This window comes from Leuciscus leuciscus (assembly GCF_965113295.1).
Source record: "Leuciscus leuciscus genome assembly, chromosome: 14".
Lineage (NCBI taxonomy): Eukaryota > Metazoa > Chordata > Actinopteri > Cypriniformes > Leuciscidae > Leuciscus > Leuciscus leuciscus.
This window is the reverse complement of record NC_138738.1, coordinates 31279894-31302279: the sequence shown is the minus strand read 5'-3', so window position 1 is coordinate 31302279 and position 22386 is coordinate 31279894. Positions and strand designations below refer to the sequence as shown.

At 38.7% G+C, this 22386-nt stretch overlaps 1 protein-coding gene across 6 annotated transcripts in view; it reads right to left on the bottom strand.

The window, feature by feature from the left end:
- marchf7 (membrane-associated ring finger (C3HC4) 7) overlaps window positions 1-22386 on the bottom strand; it is a 28299-nt gene that overhangs the window by 950 nt on the left and 4963 nt on the right. For 2 of the 6 annotated variants that reach the window (XM_082136799.1, XM_082136800.1), the window contains exons 2-11: window positions 19968-20070; window positions 9235-9437; window positions 6863-7024; window positions 6061-6226; window positions 5749-5925; window positions 4096-5194; window positions 2959-3128; window positions 2358-2461; window positions 466-588; window positions 264-312 (exon numbers count right to left, since the gene is read on the bottom strand). In XM_082136799.1, the coding sequence (XP_081992925.1) occupies window positions 264-312; window positions 466-588; window positions 2358-2461; window positions 2959-3128; window positions 4096-5194; window positions 5749-5925; window positions 6061-6226; window positions 6863-7024; window positions 9235-9423 (2239 nt within the window). In that variant the 5' untranslated portion in view covers window positions 9424-9437; window positions 19968-20070. Of the gene's footprint in view, window positions 1-263; window positions 313-465; window positions 589-2357; window positions 2462-2958; window positions 3129-4095; window positions 5195-5748; window positions 5926-6060; window positions 6227-6862; window positions 7025-9234; window positions 9438-12193; window positions 12861-19967; window positions 20071-22386 lie in introns of those variants that run through there. The other 4 variants (XM_082136798.1, XM_082136797.1, XM_082136796.1 and 1 more) reach the window with 4 other exon arrangements.

Genomic DNA, 22386 nt, shown 5'->3' with positions numbered 1-22386 from the left:
ATTGGTGATTCCCTCTGTGCATTCAATAGACAAATATGACTATGTTAGTGGAATAAATAAACAAATGCCATGCAAACAAATCTTAACTTCATCCATGTGAAATAATTTTGCACATTTTAAAAACAGAACCAACACTGGGTTTTATAATCTATACTTACCTATGCATTTAAAAGAAGGTGATATCAAGTTTTATATAAATTAACTAATAAGATTTAGGGGGTTTATGATGCAGGACCAAAATAAATAGAAAAATCACAACGTACTTTCAAGATTGTCCATGTGTTCATGTAGAGTTCTCGCCAAGTTGAAAAACTGAGCGAGAGGGGGGAGAACGTTTTGGTTTTCAAATCACATTAGCTTGCAATGAACACTATCATATTGTGTGACGCATCACAGGAGCCAAAGAACTGTACTTTCACTAACAGATACAATGAACAAAATACAGGAAAGATGTGGAAGGCTTACCCCAGCATCATTGACTGCACCCAGGACATCAGAAAACCTCTGCTCACACAGGTGCAGCAGCACCACCAGGTACAGCCCACAGCTGATGAACTCATACTCTGACTGAAGAATCCAACACACAAACTAAATTAAAAATATGAATCATATAACAGATAGATGTGAACATTACTTGCTTGAAGGCTCTTAACTGAAGGCTCTGTAATAAGGAACATGTTCAAAGTCTGATCAATAGTGATGAGATTTTAGGATAGGATTCTAAGGGGCAGTTCACACAGAAGTTTTTTTTAACCATGAAAACGCGCTAGATGGACGTTTGACCACTGCGCGCGCATCTCACACAACACTGTGTTCTAAAAATGCAGTTCTCAACTTAACATTTTTATTATTTTTTTTAAACCTTTCTAGACCCTTTGGTTTTTTTTATTCCACCACTCTACATCTTGCTTAAAAAAAAGAAGAAAACAAAACAAAACAAAACAAAAAACCCACAAAAAAGCAGTGTGTGAGAATGGTCTCTAAATGTCCGTTCAAACCAAGACGAGCGTTTGGTGAAATAAACATTTATTGTGTTAATATGCCTGTTGTACTGATGGCATGCACCTCTTTAGAGCTTTTCACACTGCGCTTAACCTTGGGTCATCGTCGTTCTAAAACCCGCCTTTAACCCCAGGTAATGTGTTCTACCGGGTGATACTACCGGGTTAGTATATTTACCCAGGGTTATGAAAACCTGCTCCAGAGCAGGGTAAGGACCACTTTTGTGATGTTAACCCCACATTACGGTGCCAAACATGTGCAGTGTGAAACAATGCTGTATTTATTTAGAGTGTTATGATTATGTCTTATTTAGAGTGTCACGGTATAAATTGTTGTTTTAGCATTTCAAATAGAAAAAGGTCAAATATCAACTGAAAACACATCAATTGGAGTAAAGAAGAGACCATTTCATTCATACCTTTATAGTAAAAAAAAAAAAAAAACCTTGATAGTACAGTCGGTAAAGTGTCATTTGAGAATGCGCACTGCAAGAACGTCAACAGCGTTCGTCCAATCAACAACACTGACACTGCAAATAAGGATGTTAACCAAAGGTTTAGAAATATACAGTGTGAAACAACAGTGTATGAATATCAAGGATACATTGTTAAAAGTATAAGTATTATGAAACCTGAAGCAATATTACCAGGATTCCATTTACCCAGGGTTTAGAATGACCCAGGGTTTACCATTTTCCAGTGTGAAAAGCCCTTTTGTGTTAGTCCGAAAAAATTTGGTACAAAGGGTTTCAATCACATTGCAAAAAGTGTTGACCACCAAATAAAATACATGCTTTTGGTCACATGCCCAGAGTCTGCTGTTAAATAAATTGGTGGTGGTCACAGACAGAGTATTCTGCCAAGTGACAGTGAATTGCAGAGGAAGGAACCAGGACTCACTCTTTTGTCTCTGTACTCTTGTATTTGCCGTTGTTTGATAAACACCATAATGAACAAAAAAAAATCTGAATGTCTGTTTGAAAACAGGTGACTACGGTTTGACTTTGTGGTTTTACGGTTTCTTCGGTGATAAGAGTGTCAGAAATGTAAAGTTGTGCAGTGCTGTTTTGTGTACCACTGTATTTCTGCTTTTCCATAAGTCCCACCTTCTGTCAGAGAGAAAGTACATATTGCTTTTGCTGTTTTTTTCCCTGCATTGGTCTGAACAGACAAATTGCATGTGAAAATTGGGATTGAATTCTTAATTCCAGGCCTTAATTGCATGTAATAATTCTTGTTCCTTAGTTCACCATAACTAACTGGTAAAGCACTTGAGCATGCACAATTTCACACGAGTAGGTTTCTTATAAGAAGTCATCTAAACAATGTGCTTGTATCTTGTTTTGATGCACTTACCCTTTCATGAGATCGATAGAGCTCATTGATGTCAAAGTTCTCAATATTTAGGTGCAGTTTTTCCTTACAAAGTTCACAGGTAGTGATGGCCTCCAAGTTAGAACCTGTGTATCAAAGCAGATATATGGGATGAATAAAAATATAAAAAAAAAATAAGCAGCCTAATTCACATTTTAACCAATTAAGGCCATAATGAGTTTTTGAACTACAGTTTATTTGTACATGGCAGAACCACAGAAATCTCTGAATGTAAACACTATACCATATTCATGATATACTAAACATTCAGGACTGTACTATGGTACCATCACAGTATTCATCTGTAAGGGCTAGCAACCACCTCAGTCTCAAAGGTTCTTCAGAAGTTTATAAATAAATGACATTCTTCCTGTCTTGTGATTTTCATACTGTGTATTTGCCAAGTCTGCTTTCACACTGTGTTATGCATTGGTAGTCTTTGACCCGCACAGGAAATGAACCCAAAATACCCTTTGTCAGACTAAATTTGAAAACAGTTCCTTTCTCAGTGCACATCAAACAACTGAATATACACTATATAAACACCTAGTTTATTTCTGCCCTCAGGAAAAGACAGCCATACCAGAGCTGATTTTGGAGTGGAGCCATTTCTTAATGCAGTCCTGGTGCACATACTGCAGACTGCCGGTGCACTTGCAGGGCTCGATCAGAGGGTTGGAACTCGACTGCTCCCCCATCTGACAGATTCGGCACAGATCACCCTCCTCCTCATCAGAATCCTCCAACAGAAGGCTAAAAGTAGGAAGAGGGTGTGGTTATAATCGGCAAACTAAATTGTGAATGTGCTCCTGCTACACCAAGTTTAGATCCAAGCCTACTTAAACACAACTGAACCAGCTAATCAAGATCTTCAGGATTACTAGAAACTTCCAGGAAGGTGTGTAGGAGCAGGTGGAAGCTAAACTTTGCAGTGTACTTCAGCGCCACAAAACTACAACTTTTGTTTGTTTTTTCCTCTTTGATGTGATGTGCCGGTTGTGGGCAGTATTAGCCAGAAAACAAGCATAGTTGCATGCATGTTTCCAGGGTTTATGTACTATAAATGTAAACGCAATATAATTTTGTAAATTCTACTTATGTTCTCAATTTAAGGTTATCTAGCTGCCATTTGCATGGAGGATTTGTGATAGTGTTAAAAGCATTTTTTTTTTTTTTAGGTTAAATTTTTTACATGCCATCAGCCTATTGATGAATTTATGTAGTGGTATAATTTATCACTTATTTGCAATATAATTTATAGTATTTTTTTACCTATACATTTAAAACTAAATGTACATATGTAAAGGTACATTGTTTAATGGAATATACACATATACAAGCACTAGATTTCACTTCATACCACTGTTTTTCAACTAACTAAATTTTTTGTTGTGAAAGATAATTGTTTGGAAAATGCAAAACATTTTTGGAAAATGTTTAAAACTACGTACACATGTACAGAAATCTAAGACAACAGCCATGTCAACCTTTTTGAACTGTGGAGTGAAAGATTGGGGTAGGGTGAAAGATTTCCCTACACAGATTTGCCGTGTTGACCAACAGAAAGCTGCTTGGTTGGAAAGACTTCTGTGGGAGTTGTCCTGCACTCTTGACAGTGGTCATTTTTTCTTGCAAAATTTCACTAATGTTTTTTAAAACAAACACACACAAACAGAACATTCTACACAATAACTAGACATAGTTCAAATTGCCCTCTGACCTCTCCTGAATCTTTCGCAGTCTCTCTGGGTCTCTGGAAGGGGCGGGCTTGTCTTTTGCCTGCTCATCAGTTTGACTCCTCCCCTCTGCTCCTACTCCCACACCAATGATTACATTCTCTGGCATACGGAAGAGTGGGCTGGTCATCACCCTGCCAATGCCATGGCTCCGTCCAGCCAGACGGGCTCCGTCCTGCAGTAGAGATGCAGAAAGACCGGAGGCTCCAGAAGAGGGTGCTGCTGTTGCACCCTCTGAGGATTCATCTTCATCATCGTCATCATCATCATCATCTTCACAATGTGTGCCTTGATCAGGCGTTTTACTGCCATCTCGGTCAGGGAATTGGGGTGAACGATGAGGGCCCATGCGGGCGCTTTCGTCACGCCCTTCCCTCCTGCGACGAGAGAACAGTGGGGTACAGCGGTTCCAGTTCAGCCAGGACAGTCCCGCTTGAGGCCTGAGCGATTCCTGTTCGGGCCCTACATCAGCGCTCTCCCTGACGGGAGCGAGAGATGGTCCGCGTCTGCGCAAGAACGAAAATGCCTGAACGGGGTCAGAATTCCTCAGCTCTGCTTCCAAATTTTCTCTACTGACTGGAGGAGGGGCTTCAGAGGGCAGGGCTTCATCTGGGCTAGAGTCAAATGACCTTGAATCAGAGGCAGAGCTGGCGGTGGAGTTTGACTCCTGACTGGAGCGTCGGGAGAAAAGTCGAGATAGCAGGCGTCTGGTTGTTCGCCTGCCGTCTGAGTCGCCGCCATTCTGAGCAGGAAGTGGAGTGGGGGTGGGGCTAGATGAAGGTGGGCTGGAGCTACAGCCAGTAAGGGGTGTGTAAGGGGTGGAGCTCCAGGATGAGAGGTGGGATGGGTCCGACACAGAGGTGGAGGTTCTGGTGGAGCTAGTGCTGGTGCGTGGTGTATCGCGAGAGAACGGAGTGGACTGGTAATCTGTGGTCAGCCTGTGGGAGCTGCGCTCCAGAGGAGAGGGGAGGTACTCGGTTGGGATACGGCGACTAGATGAACTGTTATCTCTGTAGGATGAGTACTGGCTCTCTTTGGGTCGAGCACCTTGTGCATAGGTGGATGTAACACGCTCTGAACGGTCTAAAGCACAAAAAGAAACGTATAATTACCTTGATGGGCTACAACCTTACACATTATACTAATTAGGGCATAAAACGTAAGAAGAAATTACAAGATATTCGAGATATCAAAAATATAAAATCCTCAAATTAATTGCAAATAAAGCTGCGTTTCAATCCCATATGTTCAAAAGAACACAACTTGTGGTGCAAAACAGAAAGTTAAGATGACCGGAGCAACATTTGAGAAACTATATTGGTACCATGATATTTTTCACTTTTTTTTTTTTGTCTTTTCACAATACTGGACATAACTTAATAGTACACATTACAATGTAAAATAAAAATGATATACATGTATGAAAACTGCATTCCATGTTTTCATCCAGAATTTTTGGCCAATATCCCAGAATGCTTATTAAAATACATGGATGAAAAGTTTAAAGTCATCCAATTATGCATAGAACCACTTAGAGAAAAAAAAAAAAAAAAAAACTAGAGAAAAAGGAGTGGACTAGAGTGGTAGTGAATGAATGTGTCTGTATAATCTGTAACAGAGTATGTGTGTGCACATACACAGTGAAGATGTCAGTCCACTAGGCCGATAACTAGACTCCCCCAGTGAGGTAAGTCCTAAATCCCCCCTCTTCTCCCAATCCCTGCGGGCCCAAGGACCCTCTGATGGAGTGGACGAAGATGATGATGAGGAGGAGGCTCTAGACAAAGGACTAATGGTGGTTTTCCACGAAGAATCTAAAGACAAGAGCAATGTGTTAATACACCATATATCCATACACTGAAGATATGCTTAATATTAACTATAGTTATAGTATTTGGACACTTAAGCCACATTTAAAATGTTTACAAATACTTTTTACTGTGACATACGTCCTAAAGTAGAGTAGGAGTTGGCTAGGTTGGTAGGTTTAGATGTGGATGGGGATCTGGAATTTCCTGCTCTATTTGTGTAAGAAAGTTTTGCTCTTTTAGACTCTGTGTCTTGGGATTTGCCAAGAAGTCCACAGTAGGTTCCCAGTCTTCTCTCAGAGTCTGTCTGAAATGCAAATGCACAAACACAGACAGTCAGATGTCATACATTCAGGTCGCAAAGAGCCAAATTCTGCATTAATCATATTTTTTGGTAAAGTTGTTTACATACAAATGTGGCCCATATCAGACACCGGTCAATGCTTCATGACTTTTTCATTATAACAGCATTAAATTTCATATTTAATGCACATATTTTGCCACTTTATGAAACTAAAAGAACTTCAGACAACCAGTCTAGCTATGCACAAGCTTTAGACACTTTCTCATGGTTCAAAACACAACAACCATTAAAATAAGGGAGGGAGACAAAACGAAGAAGAAGAAAAAAAGAACAAAAAAAAGTCAGACTAGAAGCAAAAAATTTCAGAATTGAAAACACCCAGTTAAAATCTGATTTCATAGTAATCTAAAAAAAACTTTTCATTTAACAAAAAATTCTAATGCAACTAAAAGTAATAATAATCATAATAAACAGACAGTTTTTTTTTATAAAATTATAGTTTTAAGTTAATAATAATTTAGTTATTAAAAAGCACATAATTTTAGATGCACATATATCTATATTTTAGATCAAATATAATTATGTGTGTGCGTGCATGCATACGTTACATTTTGACAAAAACATAAGCAAAATATTTACAAGTCTGCCTCTGTCCCCACTGGTGGATTCGGTCCATGATCGATCACGGACAGATGAAGAAGAGGAAGAGGAGGAAACGGAGATGGGAGTAGAGAGCTTCCAGTTGGAGTGACGGCTTTCAGTTGAACTGTAACTTCTTGGCGAGCTCAGCAGACGGGAGCTCTGGAACACACAGGAAACATGAGAAATGAACACACAACACATGGACGTCAGAACATAAACGTGACAGGAAGAGACAAAACGATTATTGACTCATTCAACTGTTTATTCTACATCATAAAAGAGAAGTATGGGCCAAGATTCAGATTAAAACAGCCAACCACAAAGACTCTGCAAATAGTTTCCTTCCTCAAGCATATGGGTGGTTTGCTGCTTTGTTATGACGAGAAATCCCCAGAGGCAAACTATACACGGACGAGCTGATGGTGGCCAATGTTGTTTAATGTCCATTTCAACGCTGGCTAATGTAGTGATGTAGTCAAGTTCTAAGATGTGATCTTCCAAAAAAATAAAAAACACTCTGGAGAGTCAAAAACAACTCTGGGAGCTTCAGTAACTTTATCTAGCACGACAGACCTTGACAGGTTCATGAGATACACCGGGGCCAGGAATCTAGTGTGCACTAAAAAAAGCCCAGTGAACCAAGACAGTGTAACACGAAGATCTTTCCACAGCTCCAGCAGCATGAGGAAAATTAGATGCTAATAGAGTTAGCACACCGATCGCCATAGTGCCTCTTCTAGAACATTAGGTTAATATTTAGCTATATATTGTATAAAGCAATGAATTACCTAATAACACTACATAAAACAGTAGCTGACGCACTGAAAAGTATAACAGTTTGTGTACAATTTTAAAAAAAAATTTGGAACAAATGTATCCATTTGCAAAGTATTAGATGTCTAACTTTTGACAAAAAAAAAACGTATTTGTATACGTCTAGTTATGTTAAAAGGCTTACATGCCCTGAAACTTTTGACGTAATTTGATTTTAAAAAATTAAGCATAGCAAAAATGCAGTGCTGGGCATTAAAGGGTTAGTTCACCCCCCCCAAAAAAACTGTCATTAATTACATCATTAAAGCCACAATATGAAAAAAATAATAATAATTGCCGCTAGGGGTCGCTAACCTCTTACAATAACAAAGGCATAGGTTGATGACGCAGTGATAAGCGGAATGATGGGACTTTCTGTCATGCTGATGGATCTAATAATGTTTATGGATGAGTTAATAAATGGATGTTTTTTAACATGACTGTGGTATGAAGCAGGGCACGATTGCTAATTATAGACAGATATCAGCGCCACACGCGAGTCCCGCGGATTTAAAGGAATAAGGACATTTAATTCTACCGAACTACATGCAAGTGCTGAATTACTACTCACACAGGTCAGTTTATTTGACGAATTAAACTTGAGGTAATGCAGCATCGTGGTGCTCCCCCTACTGGATTGAAAGTCAATAATTTCATAAAGTGGAAAACGTGTTTTTTTGTGCAAACAAAGCACTCGTGTCACTTCATAAAATTGAGGTTAAACCACTGGAGTCACATGGATTATTTTAATGATGTCTTTCCTATCGTTCTGGACCTTGAATGTGTAAATTGCGTTGCTCCCAATGGAGGGACTGAAAGCTCACAAATTTCATAAAAATATCTTAATTTGTGTTCCGAAGATGAACGAAGGTCTAACAGGTTTGGAACGACATGAGGGTGATTAATTAATGACAGAATTTTCATTTGGGTGAACTTACCCTTTAATGGATCCTAATCAATAATTGGTACACAATTCAATTTGCTGAGTTTTCTTCATTGTCGAATTGATTTTTTTTTTATTAAACAGTTTTGTTTCATGAATATTACAGTATTTAAAAGCTGTGTACAGTGAAATTTCTTAACTTTTCATGACTGTATCCTTACATATATTTGAAAAATATATATTTCAACCAGTGTGACGAACCAAGAATGAATATAAAACTTTCACATACTATATCAAACAAATGGGGTAAAATCTTATCAACCCTAATTGCCTAGTGTGACATTTTGTAACTATTTGTTTACATTTTTTTTAAAGTGAAAAAAAACACACAAAAAAACACATGAATATCATTGCTTTGGGTCACTGAGGGATAATCAACTTATGAAACATATTTCCCCCATAGACTTTCATTTAATCTAAAGGAAAAGTCAAAGTTATTTTCTGTGGCAACCAATATCATATCACAGATGCTAACACAGGAATAACATATAGATTTCAGGGTAAGCTGGTTCAGCAAGAGGAGGTGACGTTAGTGATCTAGTGAAAGAGACTTAGGCTACACTACCTGTGGGTGTGAACAGACATTATGGAAATTAATGTGTGACTGTAATACCTGATAGTCTGAGTCTAACTTGACAGAAGCTTCCCTGCTGAAGCGATCTCTTCCCAAGACGCTCCCTCTGCCATAGAGCCGACTCGCACTGAGCGCTGAAGATGAGGAGGACAAGGACAAGGAGGAGGGTGATGACAGCGAGGAAGAGCTGGAGACAGCAAACGGAAAACGACGAGACTTCGAATCCATCTCTGAACTGTACTCTGAGAGACAGACACACACATAACGTTAAAGCCACATACCCATGACAGCAGTTACCACTAAATTCCATTTAAAAACAGGATTGGTAATGATATGTTTTAGGCATGTACTTCCATTACCTGTCAAGCATTACAAGTTGCTTCTAGCAGTATGATGATTTTAAAGGAATAGTTATGTCATGTACTCAATCACATTGCTCCAAACTTATGACTTACTTTCTTGACTGCTTCAAACTCATTGTAATTACATAGTAAAGAACAACCAGCACATTGTTAATATGTGATGTTCTGAAACCCATTAGACTTAGTCCATCTTTGGAACACAAAGATATTTTTAATAGGGATGCACCGATAGATCTTTTTTGGTCAATACGATAGCGATTTTAGCAATAAAATATTGTCAGATTCCAACGATTCCTAAGATTAGTAAAATAGATTAGTGTTTAAATCATGTTTTCAAGTTCAAAAACACATGCATTAAGGTATACTAGCAGGTTTATTGATGCATCAAAATTCTAATGAACATAGATTGGATCTATTTAACATTGAAGAGGCCAACATAAATACACAGAACAAAGATGAAACAAACAGTGCTTTTCAGCGAGGTCTCACAGTAGTTTTCAGGTACAGAAATAAAAGTAATCAAAATGTAAAATAACAGTTCATATTCTTCAGTGTAGAAATTATATACGCTATATATTAATCCTTACTAAATTACAAAAGTTATTGTATCAAGTCTAATTTTTGTCTTTTATTGAGTTGATTGACATTAAAAACACAGACAGCAACGCAGCAGGAATATTAGGCTGCTGTCACTTTATGAGTGGCATGGATCCAATTATATTGGTGCAAAAGCGATTTACTTCTAATTAATTAAGACCAGTGTTGCCAAGTCTGCAGTTTTCCAACAGAATTGGTCTACTTTTAAACTGCTGCCATGGGTTGTTTTTTTTAGTCCGCCGTTGTTAATTGCATATACAGATTGATCAACGCACATGCACAGAGCACATCAAAAACGGCAAACGGAAGCTCAAACACACGTTTGCCACGCGAGAACCAATGAGGTTTGTTTTCAAGAGTCAAGTACTGTTGAGCTTCTGTTTGCCACATATGATGTCCTCTACATAGGTGCAATGATCAAAGAGCCTAAATTTTATCTGTACATCATATGAAACAATCGTGTCCATTGAGAAGACTTAGATAAAACCACTTTATTTATAAACGGAACGGTATATTTTGATGATGTTTTTTGAAGCATGCAAATACTGTTGTTTTTTTAATACATTTTCACTCGTGTTCCGAAGATAAAAGTTTTCTAGGTTTGGAACATGAGGCTGACTCAATGACAATTTACATTTTTGTGTGATGTTAACAAGTTATCCTTTCATGTGTCATGAAACAAAGTCAGTCACATGGGTTTGGAACAACATGAGGTTGAGTAAACATAGTGCTTGAAGGATTAGTTTATCCAAAAGTCTTGAAGTATGAGTGAAAATGTGAACCTGAATAATGTTTTTACTGCTATCAAAACCACACTGGTAATCGTTTACTGGCCACAGTTTCGTCACACATACCTGACTTTACCAATAATCAGTAACCCTGTTGACTTCCTTAAATGCACAGGGAGTATGCAGCACCTGTACTGGTCATCATAACACACTTTATAAACCCCTCCATACCCCTTTCTACTGCACCCTTCATCAAGCCATCTATAAATACCCTCCTCTCTACAGTTGAGTATCAAAATAGCACCTTCCTGCAATGAAAGCTCTCTGCTGTATGTCAAGCTTTTTCCAAATCACATTTGCCAAGTGAGAACGCTGCTAAACTTAACCTGAAGGCATGAAAGCATTGCTTCACTCAGGTGTCAGGCAGAAAAAGAGCAAGTTAGACAGGGAATATTTCAGGCCAAAACCTGTACTTGAAATGTATAGGCTACTCATTTAGATACAGAATGTTGTAGCAGAAACACTTGCTGCACCAAGCCATTTAGTTTGATTCGATGCATTTAGGCTATTGCATCATTTAAGACTTTCTTCTGAATGTCTGTTCTGCTCTCTTCCACATAACAAAACAAACACCATAATCTGCACTATATTGTATTCTGAAGCAATACAGAATACAATCTTTGTTCGCGAAAAAGGCTGAAAATTGCTGTGGTCTTTATTTACTTTCATTGTGTGAAAATGAGAAGACAGTCTGGTAAACTTCTCCTTTTGTGTTTGACAGAAGAAAGAAAACCATACAAGGAACTAAAAATGCTTATTTTAAATTTGGGGGGAAATACTCTTAAGTATTTATTTATGTTTGAGGGACATTTTCATAGATCGCCATCCCTACTTCACATTTGCAAAAGCCATTTTAGTGCTAAAAGTAACTGAAAAGAACAACGAAAAAAACATTAACATCAGGGCGTGTATGTAACAGAAGGCACAACAAGAAGTTAAACGCCCGTGTGTTAAACCCTCTGGCTTTGTTCACCGATTATGCAACCTGTGCATGAACATTTTGTTAAACTTAAACCCAGGCTACCCTCAACAAAAATCACACTAAACAGTACACCTATAAAATTAAGAGACATTTAAGTTACTGCTGACATGCATTTCTCTATTTTGAGGTTCCTAAATGTACTTTCGTATCACATATGTGCTCTTTCCTGATTTCAGGGCTGTGCATCAGCAATATTTTAAGTGTCAACAAGTGCAAATTTGACTCATGCATGATATTTAAGATCAAAAAAGTGGTTTATAAACATTGACCTCTCAAAATGCCTTTCTGGTCTCCAGCCCACAACGTCCAATTCCAGTTTGGTTCTCTTGTTTGAACTTGACAGGACAAACAGCAGGATTATGATTGTAAACCACAGCTGATGCATATGAAACTGACGAGATGTCAGTGATTTGCATTAGCTCAGCACAGCTCTCGGATTACAAGTACATTAAAAGACAAATGACTCACAGAGGAGGTAAACACGGAGTATGTATCCTGAACAAAAGCTTTTGCTCCAATAAATCACTGATTTAATCCGCGTTCAAAACAGGAGATGTTCGTGACATGCACAACTGACCCGTTATACTACGCATGTGATCCCAGAAGTCAGTCGCATTAATAAACCAGCAGTCTGCCAGATGTCTAGGCCTTGTTTTTGTTAACCGGGACACTTCGTAAATACAACAAGAATAAATCTCGTTGGGTAAACGAATGCAATTAATCCGTATGCGTTTACATTGCCACTTACCAAACGCAACCCGTTAAAGTGTACCAAATCTCATCGTGTTAAAATGCTCCAAGTGGCATCACTTCCGTGTGAACTCACCTCTGATTTTCCGTCTCTCTGTCTTTATTATTAATGGCGTCCGTGTGTTGATATAGGGAGGGTCACGTGGTTTAAAGTGTAAGCGGACACCCGCAGGGAACGCGTATCGTCGCTCGCGGAGGCTGATTGACAGCCGCACTAGCCAGTGAACGGCGGTGTAGCGAAATACGCCCCACCCTCTTTCCCTTGTTCATTGACAAGATGTCTGTAAAGATGCCTGTAAACTATAACAACAAAATGATGTGTTAGGTTGTAAAATCCAAAATAATATTTGACATTTCCATTGATTCCATGCAGCAAGGCAGTATTACGGCCACTGGAAAAATGTATAGGCTAAATAAAAAAATAAATAAAAAAAGAATTTGTAGTCTAAACATTTCCCAGAAACTGTTTTACATTTATTTTTCAAAACTGTGTTCACTCTGTTACAATTTGGTGCAAACGATAGAAATGTAGGCCTATTAATAAGCACATTTAGTATTCAAGACATTTGTTGGTGAAAAATGTAAGCTACATAAATTATTTTAAAAAGATCAAGATCATACACACAGTGTGTCTATCTATCTATCTATCTATCTATCTATCTATCTATCTATCTATCTATCTATCTATCTATCTATCTATCTATCTATCTATCTATCTATCTATCTATCTAGCCTAAGTATGCATGCATGTATGTATGTATGTATGTATATATATATATATATATATATATATATATATATATATATACGTGTGTGTGTGTTATTGACTTTTATCAACATCAACTTTTATATCATACATATACAGTTGTAATCAAAATAATTCAAGCCCTGTTGCAGATCAGGTTTATTGGCAACATTTGCAGACTTTCAGCTGTTTACAATGAACAAATCAAACAAAAGTAGCTAATTGAAAAAGCTCAACACAACAAATGTGGTTTCCCCAAATTCAACTGAAAATTTGACTTTTAATGACTTCTGCAGTTTCAAAATTATTCAACCCCTTCATGGCAAGCATCTTTAGTACTTAGTAGAACACCCCTTTGCTGTTATGACCTGCTGTAAATGAGATGTATAACCAGACACCAGCGTCTGGCAGCGTTTCTGAGGAATATTAGCCCATTCCTCATGAGCAATGGCCTCCAGTTCAGTAATATTCTTGGGTTTGGGTGTTGCCACCACCTTCTTCAAATCCCACCAAAGATTTTCTATAGGGTTCAAGTTAGGTGACTGTGATGGCCACGGTAGAATCTTCTTCTGCGGACTTCTTCTGCAACCAAGCCTTGGTGGAATTTGAGGTATGCTTGGGATCATTTTCCAGTTGGAAGGTCCAATGACGCCCAAACTTCAGCTTCCTCACTATCGGCATGACGTTTTCTCCAAGGATTTTCTGGTACTTCCATGAATCCATCTTGCCTTCCAGCAGCAGGTTTCCAGCAGGTTTCCAGTGCCAGAGGATGCAAAGCAGCCCCAGAGCATCACCGAGCCCCACCATGCTTAACTGTAGGCAGAGTGTTCTCTTCAGCATATGCTTCATTTTTCTTCCTGCAGACATTCCACTGATCAGGACCGAAAAGTTCCAGTTTTGTTTCATTGCTCCACAAAACAGAATCCCAAAACTTCTGTGGCTTATTTATATGATTTTGAGTAAATTGGAGCCACCTTTTCATTTGCTTTTGGGTCAGCAGTGGAGTTCTGGCATGGAATGCCTTGTCCAAATACCCACACTTGCGGTCTTTGCACTTGACCACTTGTCTACTTACATGACGTATTTCCTCTATTTGGCCCAAGTGTTCAAGTAGGAGTAAAGACTGCAAGTGTGTGTAGAACTTTTGATTACTCGATGGGACATGCTTATAGTCCTGCAAAAAATGCAAGTGTTTACAAAGCTTTTATTTATTATATTTTCAATACTTTGCATACATTTTTTTTTTTTTTACTTCTACATGTCTATTCAGTAGTCACTATGTAACTAACAGAAGACACAAATTTAAAATTGTGGTGCTTCTAACTAAGGGATAAAAACAGTTGCAAATGTTGTGCAAAATAGGCCCACGCATACCATACTCATCTTTGCACCAATAAAATGTGCAACACTATTTCTTTACTACCAAATTATATGTATCTAATTCATTTAAATTACAGTGGAATGTTTTCCTCGACATCTCGTGATTTTGGGGCGCATGAGTTCCCAAACATAATGGATGATGGTATACGCTTTAGAGTTTAGTGTGCATTGCACTGCACTTTGTCATTTTTAAGACATGGGACAGTCTTGCACACTGACTTCCTGTCGCGTACACGCACTCTCAAGTGGCCAAGACCGCAAGTGTGGGTATTTGAACAAGGCAGAAACCACATGTGTTTAGTACGTGCCTTACTGTGCATGCTGAAACCTCAGCGCCTGTTGCCACCAAGTCTTGCTGCAGATCTTTTGTAGTCACTTGTTTTTCTGAACCTGCCTTCTCAGAGATCTGGTTGCAGCCATTGATAGCTTCCTTTTTCTTCCCCGTCCAGTGTAACGTGTTCTTTTAACTTTTAACTTGCAAACTATGCCTCCAACAGTGTCTCTAGAAACATTTAGTTCCTTCACTATTCCTACTCCTTCACACTTTTTGTGTTCTTGTTTGTGAAGGGCGATGATATCTTCTCTTAACTTTTTGGACCATTCTTTTGACTTAGCCATATGTCTAACATGCAGTCAAATGTGACACTCAACAAACCTAGCCAGTTCAGGTATTTAATGTGTTCTAGCTCAAGCACACCTGGTGCAACTAATGAAGCCCTTGATTAGTTGCATCAGGTGGGCTTGAGACAACACCTGTTTTGCAGATTTGTGCTGTTGTGAGGGATTCTATTCAGGGGGTTGAATAATTTTCAAAGTCATTAAAAGTTGCATTTTCAGTTGAATTTGGGGAAACCACTTGAAACAATTACTTTTGTTTGATTTTATTCATTGCAAACAGCTGAAAGTCTGTAAATTTTACCAATAAACCCGATCTGCAATGGGGATTGAAGAACTGTATTTATATATGTATATATATACTGTATATACCGGTATATATATTTCATCTTGATATTTTTAAAATCATTTATGTTTGCAAAAAAAATTTTTTTAGTATTAATTTAAGCATTACATCTATTTAAAACTAATCACATAATCTTTGTTACACTGCATGTATAAAACTAAAAGTATATTTACTGCACTATATAAAAGTAAATCTCTAATAGAAAACACAACTTAAGATCTTACTGAGTGAATCCAGGCTGTGAATTGACTCCTTGAATAAAAAAATATTTGTGATTATTTTAATTATTATTTATATATTCTATTCAGAATTTTGTCTACACATGTATTTCCTCTTGGGATTTTGTCTCTTTTTTCCTATTTTTTGTTAGTTGTTAGTCACAGTGTTGTATAATGTAGTTCATTGAATAATGAAAATAGTTATGTTGTAAAACTCAAAACTGCAGGTGGAATACAAAGCCAGTAATGTGAAATCAATTCTAATAAATACTGGTATTTTGTAACGTTTCATTCAGAGTAAATACAAGTAAAAAATAAATCCAATAAATAAAACACGAAAATGAACAAAGTGGCATTTGTAAAAGATTTATTGTGGTTTTTATAGCTTCAACTTTGGCTATTTGTTTGCCTGTCCAGTAGAGGGCGGTATCATGCATCTGATACAGTAATGACGGCACTGTTTCACTTGTGTTTACTCACAGCCACATGGCATTTATCCTGTCACTGTGGTGATTAAAAATATAGCAAAGTGTGATAATAAGACAAAAATGAACAATGCAAACAAATATGTTGCTTTACAAGTTACAATGTCTTAAAATACACTGGCTATCTTCATATATTTTACTAACTGAGGCAAACAATTTGTCATGCACGCAAGATAAAAAATAAAAAAAAATCAATTTCTTAGCCTAGGAAGACTGATAGCTGATACGAAATGCGTTTTCAATTGCATTCATTTTTTGATTGAACAGTTAAATGAATTAAACAGCAGGCCTTAGACTTTATTTCTTGAGAATATTAAATTAATTCTCCGTAATTGGGTCATTGATCATAGCCAGAGATAAGTTACTTAAGAACTACTTTATTTAATAACTGGTTTACTTTACAAAACTCCGCCACTGTCTGGCTTAAATCTGTTTTTAAAAGAGTAGGATGAGAGGAAACATCTTTGAAATCCTTAAAGCAAATGTTATAAAAGATCACTGCCACATTGCATTGATGTGCACATATGGAAGAGGATTTTATTAGGAGACAGATTTTAACCCTGACTAGCAGAAGAAGAGCTCTCTTTCACTCTTAATCCTTACATGGTGACAAAGGCCCTTTAATGAAGAGGTCAGCATCAGAACAAAGACGGAACACAAGCACCACCCCCACCAGTGTTTGCCTTGTCCGTCTGCTGTCATGTTCTGCCTCCCACCAGTGGATGACTGGATTAAAGAAGGGTTCTAAGGTTTATGTTTGCATAAGAGGAAGGAAGTGCTGAACATGAGTGCTCAACTCCGAAATACCATATCTCATTGCAAGAACAAGGACACAAGCTTGAGTTTTGAGACTTTAAATCAGAGTACAAAGTTGAAAGGGGCTGATTCAGCGAGCTTCATGCTTCTGTATTAGGAAACACAGTCTCCAGTCACCAAATAAAACGTTTACAGCTGAGTTTCATTTCTTTCTTTTTTTACAGATAAGAAACAACAACAGCGCAGCGATCGAGGGTAGAAGTCAGCAGCTTCAGACACTGGCTGAAAGAATGTCTGGCCTCCTTCTCCACAGATGTGTAATCACAAAGGAATGCCTGCAGATCGCTCGGCTTTTCCACCGTTCGCTCGTTCTCTAGTCGCTTTCCCACGCCTTCCCCTGGTCTCCAGCCTCCTGCTTTTTTCCTGGCCGAGGTTCACAGCAAATGAACGCACCTCAGAGGGTCATGCTTTCACAAACGACACAATGCCACTTCAGTCAGCAAAGCAGCACACAGACCCCAAAATAGAATTGGTGGTGAGAATAAGTCTGTGTGCCCTCCCATTCATGTGACTGTCGTTACTCACATCTCACACGCACTTCCCCAACATCTGACAAGAGAATTGCTCTCTTCTGAGCATCTGTCTGGTGAATTTTTCATCTGAAATGTCAGTCTGTGAAATTACCACAAGCTTTCAGCCACTTTTGTTTGCTCTACGTGATTGCGATTGTGGTAATCAAGAAGTGTTGCAATCTGAAACGAGCAAAAACACATGGTGTAGTTTACTTTCGTTTTGAAGAACACAGACGCTAATCCCGTACAGGAGCATAATGTGGTGTATTTGAGATCATTTTGTCTTGATTAATGTAATATTGCTGTGTAAACATTGCTCCTTTTCCTCCCTCTCTCTCTCTCTCTCTCTCTCTGCCTGGGAAAGTATAGAGAGCTGATGGGAAAAACTATCTGTTAGTTGTTTATTATTTTCCAGTCCTCCAGGTGTACAGTGACTGCTGTGATTACTCCGAGCTCCACCCAAAACCACCCTGCTGAGTGGAGATGGACGGCTCATGGGGGATAAAAACACACTCGAACACACACTCTCGCATGCTGCTGTGGTGTTGAGACATGGCTATTATCACGGTGTTGCTGATGGCCTAGTTTTGATCATTCAAAAAGGAGGTTCCTCCGAATGTCTGACCCCGCTCAGCGCCTAGAGCACAGGCAGCACTGAGCAGAAATGACTAATTAAAGCAGACGTTGTTTTTGCATAAATCAAGGTTTGATGCGGACTGACAGTTGGCGTGAAAATTTAAATAGATTTCCTGAGAAGGGAAAGGGAGAACAAATGCGAGCGTTCAGTTGGCATTATGCAATTTAACGTTAGCCAGACAGGAAAGGGGAGGTCCGCAGGAAGGTGTTTTGAAAGGAGATCATTAAAAAGAAGTTGATCATGAGTAAGACTGAGGAAAGTAAGGAAAGCTTATAGCTTTGGCTCTTTCTTCCTTCGTTTTGGATCGTCAGATGTCTGTCTTTGAAAGCGCACAACAAAAGCCAAGCTATCGTTTTTCAGGTGGAGAACATCCTGGTACGGTTAACCTCGCAGAGGCTGGGCTTTACCTGATCTATCGTTGCACTTCTCTTTTGCACATTCAGAATTGATTCACTAACATCCCTGTTTTCAATGCCCTTGGCACCGATGCTAGTGGCCATAAATAGCTTCCATATGACATTCGTAACAGCGCATATATATGCGCGATAAAGCGGCACGCTAGCATCGTTTCATTGTTCCAGTTGAGCAGAATGTAATTGAGAACAGCACGTCAAGGCCAGGGAGAATCATTTATGCACACTCCTTTAATTTCAGAATAATTCTTACAACTGTTGTTTAAGGCCTCATTTTTTAAAGGGAATTTATGTTAAATATTTCCATTAGCGCCTTGCACTGTAGGCAGTATGATAATTTAAATAGTCACCCAAAAGGGTTATTAAATAATATTATCTTTACAAATGGAAGCAGGCACAGCCGCTGAAAGCTAATCTCGGGAAATTGATCAGCCGCATAGGCTGGCCTCTGTTTTTCCTTCCTTCCATCCATGAAAATGTACCTCTGTCTTTTTTTTCCTCTCCAAAGGATGGATGTTGCAGGGTTGCTTGACAGATCCTATTTTACTGATCTTGGTGAACGCTCAATCTATTTCCCTCCCCCCTTTATTAATCCTCCTAATGTTTTCTCTCCTCCTCCGGCGGCTGATGCACTCTTTGATATATCATTGCTGAAGGGAGCGAGGGAAAATGTCAATTACGACTGTTAAATGTGAACATTTAACTACTGTACGGATGTTAGAACCACTGCTGTAGTTTTATATAGAGGGCTGGTGTGTAGAGAACGAAAAGCGGATCATTTTTATCAGTTTATTGGCCAGGTTAAGATGAACTCTGCTACCACTTAAGGGAGTTACTCTCAAATAAAATGTAAAACTATTATGTATTTTGTCTCTTAAATGGAGGAATTAAAACCTTCGTTGCGCTGTTCTCCTGTGAGATCTGTAGCCTGACTCAGACCCGTTAGGAATGACTGCATCGTTATGAGAAGATACTCCATTTTAAAGCGATGACTAGATTCAGGGTTTTTTTTCCTCCTCACATTAATGACCCCTTCCTGGAAATCAGTGTGTGTGCGGGAGAGAGAGATGGAGAGAGTAAGCGAGCGAGCAAGAGAACAAGGGCTGATGTCAGTGGTCTGTCACACCTCATGTGGTTATCCCCCGAGGATCTGCCACTCCATCACTTCCTATCTGTTTACCTCATCGCCGCCATATTAACAAGACTTTCCCCACATAGAGATGATGCACCTACAGTAAACAGAAGAAATAAATAGGTAAGCATCTGTTCTCATAACTTTGCAGAAACATTACATCCATAGGTCAAAGGTCAGCTTATGTGCAGCCATTATGATAATGATCGCTATACACACTGAAGCGTCATGACCAGGGCGCAATATGTAATTTATTGCCATATGAGAAAGTATTTTTGGATGACCTTGAAACTGTATTTTGCATAATTTGTATCTTTTTTTAAATGATTTTGCTTGTTTTTTTGTTCTGTAACGCAGGCTATTGTGTTGCAGCTGTCAACTGCACCTGTCACAAAAGTGATTTTATTATCACATTTTTTGTTTTGGTGGATTAATGCAGGGACAATCTACGTGTCGGCACATGTAAACCCCGCATAAATTTTCCACCAAAGTAAAGACACTCTGATTAAGAGAGTTTTCTTTACTAGACGGTTTGTATTTGTTTGATTTGAATCACTTAAGTCAGCAAGATCAGACTATTATTCAAAACTATGTAATGTTACAGTTCCTGATACATTTACCAGCTAACTGACGAGTAATTCTGTTTTATTTGGGTTTAATTTTATATTCTGGTAATAAATTATGTAATAATCCGTAACCTGCTGAGCTGCATTGTAATATGAATAATGTTAATTTAAAGCCAAAATGACCGCTTTTATATATTTTAAATATAACTAAACATTTTCCCAGTGATATAACAGCTATATGTACGCTTAATCATTGATTACGTAGAGAAGATAGCCTCTGCCCCAGTCAAATATAAAAATGTTTTCCTTGCTGACTCGGGTGTGTGTATATATCACACCAGACAACCTGTATTTTAACTCTACTATGAACCATAATCAAGCGACTCACTCTCTCATTTGCAGTCAGATATATTAAGAATTTATAGCTGTATAAATTATGTAAACATTTAAAGGTCATCTTTTATTTATGGATACAAACAGCAGCACTGACAGAGGAACAAACAGCTTGAATACATTTCTGGTTGCATTGGTGTTCAACTCTAATTGTCAATCCGACGCGGTTTCCGACGCAACATCAGTTGCTCCAAAGTCAGTCGGGAGAAAAATGCTCTTTACTCTTTTAAAACAGGCTAATAAGGCAAACCGAGGAAACTATTGTCTCTTTTGCACTGATTAGCTCTTTGCCTAGTGATTTTATGCAAGACTAAGTGAGAGGATCGCAATTCAATTATTCCAGCAAGCAAAACCTTAAGGCCAGAAAATTGCGTAAAAACACTATTTGAGTCTCTTGGAGAGAAATTTGTGTCATTGGAAATTAAATGCTTTTGTGGCGCTGGAAGGTTAGTGTTGTTAATGGTATTAGGGAATGTGGTGTTCTGAGATGATTAAAATCTGTGTTGGAGAGAGAAAGAGAGAGGGGTGAGAAAGAAAAGAGGGAGAAAAAAATCAATAGCTGCAAGCACAGCTCCCACTCTAGATGGACATCTCCTCTGTCTTTATGCGGCCTAATAGAAAAATAACAATTAAATCCAAATCGCCACATTAATTTGGTTTCCATCAGTCTCAAGGGAGATCATCTTTACCAGTTATTAGTCGCTAGGATATTATATCTTCTAATCAAGCTTCTTAAGAAAAAAACCCCCAGCCCAATGGAAGAGACAGGCTGTGTTCCCTCCACTTACCCCCTCCCCCAGCAGGCTTGCATTGCACTCATTGTACTTGTGCTTATTATGTTTCAAATGACCGAGGTACGGCTGACATTCTGGCTGCATGCAGAGGCCCAGCCTCCGTTAATGACGCAGCTCATAGTCCTAAGAGCCTCAGCTCCTCACCCACCCACCCACGTCCCAACCCCCAACACACACACGTACACACACACACACACACACACACACAGGCTCTAATGAAGAACCACCAACACAATTACAAACCCCGGTGTGTCTGGAAGAGGGGAGGAGGTTATACACATAGTCACTCAAGAGGGAGGAATATTGCCATCATGTGTGCACACACACATATACACACAATTATGGCTTTCTTATTGTGGTCGCGGTGGTCTGATGATCGCAGATAAACACACGTTCAGATGCACGTTTTGCACACGATCGCCTCATCTTGTCCTCCCACTCTTCAGAGCACTGATCCCTGGAGGTCTGCCTGCCTCTCTGTGTCCCTCCATAAGCATCTTTTCACCCACCTTCATCTCTACAGGTGAGGAGGGGGGTCAGAGAGGATCAATGAACGCATGCATAAATTGGTAAGCGAATGTGTCCCCTCTATACTCGCTAAAGCTTTCAAAAACACCACTGACTGGCTCTCCTTTGAACAATTTCAAATATAGTTTCATT